Raw genomic sequence first — 12169 nt, 5'->3', positions numbered from 1 at the left:
TGGCGCGGTGGGGAGAGGACAGCAGACTGTGACTCCACAAGTGCTCATCAATGACCCCACGCAGCTGGGATAATCGTCCTCTTTGTCCCAAGAGTGGAGCTGAGGCTCCAAGAGGGGGCGTGACTTCCCGAAGGTTCCAAAGCTGACAGGTGACAGCAACAGGGCAGGCCTTCTACATTCTTCCCACTGTCCCAGCCCATCCCTGGTGCCTTGCATCCCACCAAAATCTCGAGCGTCAGCCCCAGCACAGCCTCATTTGCCACCCACTCTACAGAAACCCCCTCAACACAGGAAGGTATGAATAAGGCAAACAGTATGGCAACAACCTGATGTCCCTCAAAGCTTGTGGTCTGTCCAAACCAGGCGGTATTACACAGCGGCTTTCTCAGTCAAATAAATCCGTGTAATCTCCCATCAGCAGGCTCTCTGGCTTCCTGGGACAGCAGGTACATCACAGAACAAAGCAATGGTCCATCGTCCCTCACACACACCCCTGACCACTGCCCATCTCCCACGGCTCACCTGACCCTGAAAGTTCAGGTGGAGTCCTGAGCGGAACAAAAGGTCGCCTCCAAGAGTGGGTGGCCATCCAAGCTCCCACCGAACAATGCTTTCATTTTTGCCAGAAGAGGGTGGTGAGAGGCTTCCAAGATTAGAATGTTAACAATAAATAAAAGGGCAAACCAGTAACTCTTCTGCAGTTACACTCACTGCCCCAACCATCCAGCCATCTGACTCTTACTTTTAAAAGAAGACAATTCAGGGTGAGGAGGGTACAGCTCAGTAGAAGAGTGTGTGCTTAGCACGCAGAGGTCGTGGGTTCAATCCTCAGTCCCTCCATTCACAAAAAGAAATCAATTTTTTAAAAGACTTGTTTAAAAAAGAAAGAAAGAAAGAAAAGAAGGTAATTCACATTTACACAATATCGTGGTCACCCAGACACTCTCTCCTCCAGTTCAGCGTGTACAGTGTGAAGTGTTTCCTGGATTCACCTCCCACGGGTGAATCCGCAGAGCCGGGCTCGCTGCCTGACCGCACACGGATTTCGGTCTCCAATACCTCGTCGCGGGAACAGGAGATGAAGCGTTCCACCGTGGGACAGCTCAAACACGGCATCGAGCCTGGCCCGTAGATTACAGAAAGTCCATAGCGTGAGGTTTATAGGTAGTACTTGAAAAACACATCCCAAGTTCCACGGCTGGGGTGGTCACTCCAAGACTCACTTGCACAAATCTAACAATAGTGACGGCTGCATCCACGTTTTCATAGAAGCTGTGATCTCTTTCCGAGCCCACTGTTCACTAAACTGCCGTGAAGTTTAGAGCTGGTGGGTCCCCTGGATTTCTGTTGGCAGGGGGAGCAGTTATTTAGGAAATTAGATCCTGGCGCCTTTGCCCGGCCTCATACTGAAACGTTAACAACAGTGCCAGCGATTCTCACTGCCGGCGGGGGGAGCAGCACTCGTTTCTGTGTGTAGCAGAGGCTGACATCAGTCCTGCGGCATGGGCTGCAACAGAGATGACCCCTGGCATTTTACGCTGCCGGGTTTGGAGGGTCTCTGACCCTCCTGGTTCATTCAAGGGCTACCTGGGGGACCAGCTGATACTTCAGTATAAAAAGGAACCCCAGAGTTTTAGGAGAATGGGCCCTGGGGGTCTGTTAGCAGGAGGGACTAGAGCTCCCACCAGAATCTGCAATGCACAGCAAAGACAAGGGGCTGACCCTTTATTCAGAAAGGCACACAGACTCACCAGGCTTGAGCCAAGAGACGTGCCCTAGAGAACACAAGTCCCCTGTTTGGGGTTTGACTGACCGATTCACTCCTCACGGACTCATCTGTCCACTCACTTATATGTGGCAGGCTCTGTGCAGGGGGTGGGGACGGGGAGAGGCGCACTCCTGACAACAGCGCACACCAAGGCCCTGGGGTGAACGCGCTGGGCAGTTCAAGGGGCTGAGAAGGGGCCTCTGGGAGGAATGAAAAACCCAGGAGGGTCTCCACCCAGGAAAGAAAGAGAACAATTCCCCTTCTATCGGAAGGTATAGGGCCACTGGGTGGGGAACAAAGCAGCGGGAGGCAAGAAGGGGCCGGGAGATGAGGAGGGTGGGCAGGCGCTGCTGCAGTTCATAGTGAGAGGCACAGAGGAGCCGGGAAACGCAGCGGGCAGAGCCCAGACACGGTGTAACGCTGCGTGTCTAGCCAGCTCCTGATGCAAAGGTGCCCTCAACTAAACTATAATACAGAAAACAATTCCTAGCCTCGATTACTGCTAAAGTTCAGATTGTTACCAACTGATTTCTGTCCTCTACAAATTGGGGGGGGGGATGTTTTAATACTAGGATTCCTCAAAGCAGGACGCGGCTGTCCCCTCCACCCAAACTCCTGCCGCTGACGTAACTCGTTCTCATCAATGTGGTGCCACCCCGTCTGCACGCAGCGGCCCACCGCAGGCCGGAACCCAGGCTAATGCCCTTCTTCACAATGCGGACAGCAGAATCCTAACCCCCCGGATTCCCGGCCCCAGGCCCCAGGTTACTCAACCGAACACGACTCGAGGCACTGCTGTCAAGGCTTCTGCAGCCGGAATCGGGGTGTAACCAGCTGACCCGAAGACGGGGCAATCACCCCCACGACCCGGACGGGCGTGTAATCTCCGAGCCCTTCAAGGCCGAGGGGAGGCGGGGGAGGAGGAGAGGGCAGCCGGGAGGGGGCGACAGGCCAGGAGGACTCGCCCCCCCCCCTCGCTGGCCTTGAGGGGCTGCAAGCCAGGAAGGCAGCGGCCTCTGGAAGGTGGGGATGAGCCCCGACAGCCGGCAGGGACCCGTGAGCAGGACTCCGCTTCCCTCTCAGAGCTTCGGGGAGGAGCTCAGACCTCGGACACCTGGACCCCAGACGGCGGGAGCCGGGGACGGGGACGGGGCTGGGGAGCAGGCGGCGTGCGGAGCTCACGTGTCGCTGAGGCTGAGCTGGCGGGCCCGTTTTGGCAGCCAGCTTAGATAAAACTCCTTTCTGTTCTTATTACTGATTGCTTATTGATTATTTTTGTCGACACTTCCAAGGCCAGATCATAAAAGATGACAGAAACATGACAGAACTGAAGGCTGTTTCTCTCGGAAGCTCCCTCTTGGAACCCAAGTTTCCGGGCGAAGGCCGCGTGGAGCGGGCCTGAGGCCCAGCCCACAGCCCGGCCGAGCTCCGTGGGGACAGCGGCTGGACTGAACTGTGTCCCCTCGAAGTTCCACAGCCCAGCCCCTGGCTCCCAGGGCCTCCAAACGCTGCTGAGTTTGGAGTCAGCTCCTTTAAAGACGCATCTAAATTCAAACGAGGCCGCCAGGGTGGGTGCTAGTCCACTCTGACTGGTGTCCTTAGAAGAAATCTGGACATAGGGCAAGACCGCGAGGCACACACACCCAGGGGACGCATGGGAGGAGGTGGTCCGCAAGCCCCGGAGGGAGGCCTCAGGGGGAACCAGCCCTGCCGACAGCCTGGCTCTGGACTCTGGGCCTCCAGAGCTGCGGCAGTTTCACTTCTGCCGCACCTCGTTATGGTTCCCTCCGCACACCAGCACGCCAGCCGTGTCAGTGAGGGCTCCCCAGGGAAAGAGAACCAACCAGAGAGCTACACATGCGTGCAGGACGAGACGTAGCACGCGGGGCCGGCCCGCACCGTTACAAGGGCGGAGAAGCCCCGGGACCTAGCATGTGCGACCTGCAGGCCCGGCAAGTCCTGGTACTGGTCCGGACCACGCCTGCAGGCCTGAGAGCCAGGATGCCGGGTCCAAGCGCAGGAGAACGATGAGGGACAGCTCGGCCCCGAGCACCCAGCACTGCTGCAGTCCCTCCTGGAAAAGGCCTCATGAAGACTCACACACTCACAACCCGTAACGGGGAGGACTAGTCACCTTTCCTGGAACTAGTGCAGCTTCGCAAACTCGACCTCCTCCGAGGTCACCTAGGTCACCAGGCAGCAAAGGGCAGCAGGCATCCCACCCTGTTCTCCCTCCGCTCCAGCCATGGAGCACACAGTTCAGACCCTGAGCCACTGGGAGACCCAGGCCCCTCTGGTCACCATGGGCCCCACCGGCACCCCAGTCCGGCCGGGAGAAGGCCGATGCAAAGGATGTACGCTCCCGGTGTTTCTCCTTAAAATAAACTGCATCTGAATTTTGTTAGCAATTCCAAAGGCAACAGGTTGCCTTAACAAGGCCCCAAGAGAGGAGAGGTCTGGAGACCTCTTAGTCAGAGTGAGCCACAAGGATGCACGTCTAGGTGACACACAGGGGAGGGGTCCTTCCAGGGGCAGGGCCTTCCAAACAGCCAGGGCAGCGAGGAGGAGCACCTGAAATTCTCCCAACAGCTGACCCCTGCGAGCCAGTGCTTCTCGGTAAAAGGGGTTCATCAGATGCAAATGAAATGTTGATCGTATCAAAAAATCATCTACTTTATCAAATTGGAAAGAAAACTCTTGCCCCAAATCTCTTTCGATTTAAAGTTCAGGAGACACAGGCCACTTCATGGTCAAGTGTCTGCCTCCCAGATCACCTTCCCTCCTCGGCTAAGGCATGGCTGGATGTTGCCACCAGGAAACAATTGTTCCCTGAGTTAAACATTCAACTCCTAGAAGCCCTATTGAAAATCTGTATTCAGGAGGGATAAATTAGGAATTTAGGATTTGCAGATACACACTACTGTATATAAAATAGATAAACAAGGACCTGCTGTACAGCACAGGGAACTATATTCAGGATCTTGTAATAATATAAATGGAAAGAATCTGGAAAAAATATGAGTCACTTTGCTGTACGCCTGAAACTAACACAACATTGTAAATCAACTATACTTCAGTTTTAAAAAATCTGTATTCTGCCCCATGCTATTCACAGAAGTGAATTACAGTGGACCAGGAACATAAATGTAAAGAAAAAAAGCTGTACACTTATTACAAGGGAACGTGGGTGGATACGCTTCTGACCAACCGTCCTGGTTCACCAGGGACCCGAAGGGTCTCGGGACGCCAGACGTTTCGAGCTAAAACCAGGACTGTCCCAGGCAGACTGGGGCAAGGTGTTCACTGCAAATTTGAGGCAGAAAGAGACTCCTTAAAGACAACACAAAAGGAAAAGACATAAAGAAAGAGCTTGAAAAACTTCACTGCGTCGAAACTGAAAACCTAGGGAGGAATTACACAGTGTGTTGACAACCATTCACAGAAGGGCGCAGTATGTCTGAACGTTGCTAAGACTGTAGATCTTAGAAGTTCTCATCAGACACACAAAAATAACTGTAACTCTGGTGACGAATGTAAGCAGACTTACTGTGGTGGTCATCTTGCAATGTATACAAACGGTGAATCACTACATCGTAGACTTAAAACTCATATAGTATGTCATGTCAATTATATCTAAAAAAAAAAACAACTTGAAAACTTCTACTCAGCCAAAGACGCGATAAACAAGTAAAGCCAAGCCCCAGCGAGAACAAAAACCCTGCAGTAAACAGAGGATTAGAACCCAGAACACATAAGGAGCTCTCTCAAACCATTCACAAAGAGAGACCCACAGCTGCCCAGAAAAGAAGCAACTCACAGAAAGAGAAACCCAAACGGCCAATTAACATAAGAAAACCCCGCTCAAGCAACCCAGGGAATGCAAATTAGACCACAGGCGTTCCCTTCTTCTTCCGTAGGACTGACAACCTTTAAGAAACGGACCCTTCCAGGGTACCTAGAGAAACGGGCACCTCCGACACTGCTGTGGGGGTGGCGGCCACGTGGGCAGCAATTTCACAGAATCAAGTGAAATTTACAGCGGGCGCATCGTCTGCCCCAGGAATTCTGCATCTCAGAACGTGTCCTGTGGAGAAGCACTTGTACGGGTGTACAAGAGGGCACTGCGGGTAGCAGAGGGTCCGAGGACACCCGCCATGGCCGGCAGCAGCAGAAAGTCTCAAATGATGGAATGCTCTCAAGCAATTAGGAAGAATCTAGGAGCCAGCTAAATCTCCAAGACACACCGTCGAATGAAAACTGTTTCAGACCAAGTCTGCTGTCTTCAGATGCCGTCTCTGCAGTTCTTAGAGGAAACCACCCTGCGCATTTCCTCCCGAGACCCACAGGCACATGGCAAGGTCGTCTGGTGGGGAAAACACTCAGCAGTCACAGGGGTTCCCTCCAGGGAGAGGAAGAGGGAGGAGTGGTGCTCCAAGGAGGGTCTGCAACGTTTTCCCTTCTCGCTTCGAGAAGCTATTCATGAAATACTAGTGTAATTATTTTTTTTCTCCAAAGAACCCCGTTGCCTGCATAGGAGAACACATCATGCACTCATTGGACAAACAGCAACGGCGTGCCAGCTCTAGGCCAGACCCGATCTAAAGCCAGGGATCACTCCTTTTCTTCAAACAAGAATGGACCGAGCAGCTAAGTCACCCCGCCAAGTTCACCAGCGGTCTTTAAGGTGACGGGGCGCGGATTCAGGTGGATGAGGGCCAAGGGGTGGGAAAATGCTCTGGGCACCTAGGCAGGTGACTCGAGGGAAGGGAAGACCTTGGCTGGACAGCAAACCCTGGCAGGGCCTTCTACTGCCCGGAGGCCACAAACCCTGCCTTTTGCTCCAGGCACACACTCATGAGGATGAAGGCTGAGGCTAGAGGATGATTCCAGATCCACGGTAGGTTCTGCAGGTCAGGTGAGCGCAGGTATGGGGTTCCTGCACTCCTAGGTGTGGGGGAGTTGCAATGCCCAGCGCCCTCGCTCCCTCTTCTGCTGCCATCTCACTGGTTGTCTTCTGGGGTCTCAAGCCCGGCTCCATCCATGGCCTCGGGTGGCCTGTGAGCTGGCCCCTGAGCTGAGCCTCAGCTGTCCAGCTCCCCTATTCCCCAGGGCAGGTAGTGTGACCTTGCCAGAGCCCTGGACCACCAAGGGGACGTTAGCTGGAGCTCCTGAAAGCGCCTGGCTTTGGACATGCATTTTCATGAATCGCTAGTCACTTGCTAGTGGAAAAGCCTGCTGAGTACAGCTGGTCATCATTATGATTTCAAAAGAGCTGGGCGGTGCAGACCTGACCTGGGTCTTCGGGGCTGCTGCCTTCGGAAAGGCTGACCCAGTCCTAACTCTGAGCCCAGGGCTGAGCCAGGGCATTGCATTCCCAACTGCCTTGTGCAGCCCCGGAAGCCGCAGCTTTTAATGAGCACCAGCTGGGGCGCATCAGGCTCTCATCAGTCACCCCTCCCCCTTCAAATGAAGGTTTGGTTTGGTTTTTTTAGAAAGAAAGAAAGAAGGAAAGCAAGAAAGAAAGAGAGAGAAAAAAAGAGAGAGAGGGAGAGAAAGGGAGGGAGAGAGGGAGAAAGAGAGAAAAGAAAGAAAGGAAGAAAGGAAGAAAGAAAGAAAGAAAACCTCCCTTGGGGCAGAAATACCCCAGTACGAGTCAGCGCTTCTGAATCCGACTTCGAAGTTTGGACGAATGAGTAGTTCATTTCTTCCTAAATTAAAGCCACTGAAATAGCATGTTATCCCTTTAAGGTTGGGAGTTAGGATCCGCCCAAAGCAAGCTCTGAGGAAGGAGCCGCACAAGTCAAGGGAGCAAGAGCTGCAGGTGGCAACCGGACAAACAGTCCTGCTTCCAGGCGGAGAGGTCAGGGGGCCATCCCGAGGCTTAGCCACCAGGATGCCCAGAGTTGTGGGCACACAGCCTGGCTCTACCCTGGGTCCCTGCACCCTTGCTCCACACCAAGATTTGGCACTTGGACTGGGGTCCCATCTGACCCAACGCTGAGTTGGAACACTGAAACCCAGAGACTCAGCCCCTGGCAGGTGACCTCCTTTGGGAGCCAGCCGCACACCGGCAGACGCATCTCAAGAGTGGAGGCTCCAGGCCATCTGCCCGCCCCAGGCTCCGGACTCAGACAGGCAATGAAATGGCCTCTTTGGCACGTCTTGGAAGAAGTCAACAGGCCTCTCCAAATGAACACGGCCTCCTCTCCCCAACCTCCTCCCCACCAGCCTCCCCCATCCTCCACCCATTCTTCCACAGCTCCATGAATAGAACCCTGACCCCTGGGCTTAGACAAAAAATGCAGCATCCTGGATTCCAGGCCCTCAAGGCTTCGACAGGTCCTCTGGGCTCCCCACCTCCGTCCTCCCGCAGCAGGCAGCTCCCCTTCCCCACTAGGAGCCTTCTCTCAGGTAAAGCCGCCAAAGGCCTCGGGCTGCACACGTGAAACTCCACAGCTCCTGGTGGAGTCCAGAGTCCACCTGTCCACCTCACTGGGCACAACGCCCACATCTCCCCTCGCCCAGGGTCTTCAGCCTCATGACCCTCTTCTCTCCTCCAATTCCACAAGCTAACTCCCATTCAGGGCCTCTGCCGCTGCTTCCCTCCTGCCGGGAATGCTCTCACCCTCTACCCTCACATGGCTCCCTGCTTCCCCACATGAAGTCTGTAGAACATCCCTCTTCAGAGAGCCTTTCCTGGCCGCCCCAGCTAGAGCAGCTCCCATCCTCAGTCACCTCCTCTCCACCAGCCTATCTCTGCACAGAGATGATCTTTATGTTTCTCTTTCTTTGTCTCCAAGTCCAGGTCCATTGTCTTTCTCCCCCTCACCAAAATAAAAAGCTCCCTGAGGGCAGGAAGCTGACCTCCAAGCCCTGCGGCTCCCCGCACGTAGGTCAGCCCCGGAATCATTTGCAGAGATTAATAAACTCCTGCTGCCACGCTGCCTGCAGAGCTGGCCTTCTTCTCGGAGACGCGGGCAAGCAGGGCTGAACCCTGCATCCTTCAAGGCCTAGACAGAAGCCACAGAACTATTTTAAAAATGCCCAACAATTGAAATGAGCCTGTGGGACAGGAGTTGCATCATGTCCACAGGCAGATCATAGACTTGTGACGGCTCTGAGCACACTGCCAAACGGCTGAAGGTCAGGATTTGAAACGTCCTTTCTCAAAATCCAACCCCAAGTACGCCTCGCTGTAAACTCAGTACCCGAGTATTGCAAAGGTGGGAGGTGGCGGCTTTCAGGGGAGGAAGCTGGCACTCGCGTGTACCTACTGTGTGCGGGCACAGGGTGGGGACTCTGTGTGCCTACTGTGTGCGGGCACTCCTGAGTACCTACTGTGTGCAGGCACAGGATGAGGGAGCGTCTGCCCCCATTACAGGATGAGTGCCGGGGTTGGGGGGCAAGCTTCCCTCTCATTCTGCACTGCACCCCACCCCACCCCTGAGCTCTGTACAAGGTCTCAGACTTCGCAGGTGCTTGATATTCATGATGGGTGAACAGCCACAGAAGGGCCACCCATCCTCCAGGGTGGGGCTCCACTCAGCACACAGAAATGCCCCAAAGCTTCACCATGGGCTCCTCATCCTCAGGGCACCGCAGAGCGCGGCACATAACAGGCTCTCCCAACAACCCCAGCGTCCGTCCCATCCTTCTCCACCCTGTGACACCATGCATCCGTTTCCCAACCTCTGCACTGCCAATGTGGTCCTGAGCGTTTTTTCTTTTTGGGGGGCGGGGGGAGTTTAGAGGTGGGGGTTAGGGATGGGGGAGGCTTCCTGAGCATCACAGAATGTCAGCAGCACCCCTGGCTTCTCCCCACTGGATGCCAGTAGAACTGAGGGTGAGGGGAGTTGTAACAATCAAAAAACGAGGGGGGGACACCCCTGTTGAGAACCACTGATGTATCAAAACCAGTTTCCAGACCTGCCTGATCCCAGAGTCACCTGGGGCTCTGGTTGGAAATACAGATTCCAGGAGATTCTAAGGGGAGGGGCTGGATGCTGTTTCTAGTGTCCCCCAGAAAATCCATACCAGGGGATCAGTGGGGTAAACACTGGCCTAACTCTCCCCAGGCCCCACCATCGTTCAGCCTCTTGGTCTCCAACTGTACCAACGGCCACTGAATCCAGGCAAAGCTCTCTGGCCTCCTCATGGGGAGGCCTAAGCCCCCGCCCACTGCCAGGTCCTCTCCCCTGGACCAGGTGGGGCCCTCACCATTTTCCAGCTTCCTCAGGATCTCCTGAGATCCTGTCCCTTTAAGAGCAGCTGGACCGACTCCAGGACCAGGTGTCTGTCTGCAGGGGCCCTGGCTGCTGCTGCCCTGCACAGGTGGAGGGAGGCCTGCCTCCTCCCTGGGAGACAACGGAACACGTGCGGCGCTCTCACTGGGTGGCAAGCACTGCCCCCACGATACCAACAACTGCCCCAAGACTTAAGCACTGGATCGCACCCCATCTTACAGATGCGGAAACTGAGGCGCAGCGAAGTCAAGTGTCATGCGCACAGGGTCACACAGCTAGCAGAGGAGGGTTCCAATGCCGGGACGGCCGACCCCAGGCCAGCGTGAGGGACCACTGCGCGCACTGCCCTTGTTTGCGGACAGAGTCCCCCGCCTTGGCTTCAGAGACAGCCTGAACCAGGTGGAGCCCACCTCTGTGCTGGGGGCGCAGAGGACATCCTAGCCGCCCTGCAGCGGCCAAGGGCAGAGCGTGGGCTCCCGGCCGGCCGCCCCCCGGCCCCGCGCCCGCTCCCCGCGCCGCGCGCTTACCTTGCGCCGGGCCTCGCGCGGCGGCGGCGGCGGCGCCCCGAGCCCCGAAGGCGCGCAGCAGCGAGCGCACCGGCGCCGGCCAGCGGGCGCGCCCCGCGTCCCGGCCGCGCATCCCGCCGGACAACCGCTCGGGGCTGGGTCCACGGGGCCGCCCAGCGCGGCGCAGAGCCCGGGGCTGCGGGAGGCGCCGGCGGAGGGGGCGGGGCGGGGGCGGGGCCGCCAGGCGAGGCCGGCCCCTCCGCTGGGCGGGGGCGCCGAGGGGCGCCGCCGTGACCTTGATCTCCTGGACCCCGCGGGCGCCGCAGCCCGGGAGGCGAGACCTCAGTGCCCGGACGCCCTGGAAATGTTAGAAGGCCAGCAGGGCAGGAGGTGTAGCCGCCCGCATAAGTAGGCTGTAAAGAAGCTGCCCAGTGGAGCCGCTGTGGGACCCTGGGCAAGCCGCTTGACCTCTCTGAGCCCCAGTCTTCGGGTGTGTCAAATGGGGTTGGGGAGGGTGGAAGGAGATGGGTGAGCCTGGAACTGCACCAGGGCCTGGCCCCCCACTGCGGCTGCTGGAGACTGCAGGGGCCACTGTTGCTTCTCTTAAATCCGCTTGATAGACATATGAATACTTCTGTCTTTAATAAAATAAAACAGAAACATTTAACTTGGTGAGAACTGTATGTGGAGCCCTTGTACTACCAACTAGCTCAAGGGCTGTGACCGAGCCAGGACCCCCTCCCAAGCCCTCTGACCTGTCAGTCCAATCACGACCCCCGCTCCACCCACAAGCACCTGGGGGCCCTCAGTCTGGAGGGGGCTGGGGAGGCCTCTGCTTGCTCTCTGGGCCCTCATCAGCACCCAGGTCATCTAGAGAGTTCCAGGTGGACTGACTCGCTCAGCGTAACGGGCACAGGTCCTGAGAGCCCCAGAGGGACCGCACCCAACACCCCCCCCCATCACTGAGAGCTTCCCAAGGGCAGCTCGGCTCAGGACCTCAGCCGTTCTCCTGTACAGGGCCAGTGCTCCTGTGAGCAGGTGCAATCATCTGTTCCATTTTACAGATGCAGAAGTGCAGGCAGCAAAAAGGAAGGACTGGTCCACGCCACATAGACGCTGAATGCAGCACTGGCACTCAGATGTAGCCGGGCATCCCACCCACCTGTGTCCTCCCTGGGGCGCACATCTGGCTGCTTCCAGCATCATATCCCACTCCCACCCCGCATACCTCTCCCTCCTCAGCTTCAGAACTTTGTAACAATAACAGCAATTACCAGCTAACAGTAGGTGGCACTGTGTCATACATCCATATATTCATTTAGTCTTTATAACGACCTCTTGAGGAGGGGACAATTGCTATTCCCACTTTACAAGTGAGCAAATACAAGCTCTGGGCGATCAGGGACTGTCATGTCTATTGCTCCCTCTCTGGCTTCATCCCATTTCCCCCCTATCAGCTCACAGGGGGACACTACGACCAGCTCCCATTTAGGGGAGGAAACCGAAGCTCAGAGAAATGATGTAATGTGCCGTCGGAAGTTAGGAAGATGAAGCATAGGATTCAAACCCCAGTCACAGTCTCAGTGCCTTTGTTCTTTGCCCAGCCCTGTGGGCATAACCTGACGAACTCCTACTCATTCTTCAAGACCCAG

General features: G+C 56.1%; 1 protein-coding gene across 2 annotated transcripts in view; it reads right to left on the bottom strand.

The window, feature by feature from the left end:
* Positions 1–10677, bottom strand: part of PHACTR3 (phosphatase and actin regulator 3) — a 177507-nt gene extending 166830 nt beyond the window's left edge. For both annotated transcript variants that reach the window (XM_072943606.1, XM_072943607.1), the window contains exon 1: positions 10539–10677. In XM_072943606.1, coding sequence (XP_072799707.1) covers positions 10539–10650 — 112 coding nt within the window. In that variant the 5' untranslated portion in view covers positions 10651–10677. The remainder of the gene's footprint in view (positions 1–10538) is intronic.
* Between the last annotated feature and the right edge of the window lie 1492 nt (positions 10678–12169).

Source organism: Vicugna pacos, chromosome 19, assembly GCF_048564905.1.
Source record: "Vicugna pacos chromosome 19, VicPac4, whole genome shotgun sequence".
Lineage (NCBI taxonomy): Eukaryota > Metazoa > Chordata > Mammalia > Artiodactyla > Camelidae > Vicugna > Vicugna pacos.
This window is presented reverse-complemented; position numbering and strand designations above follow the sequence as displayed.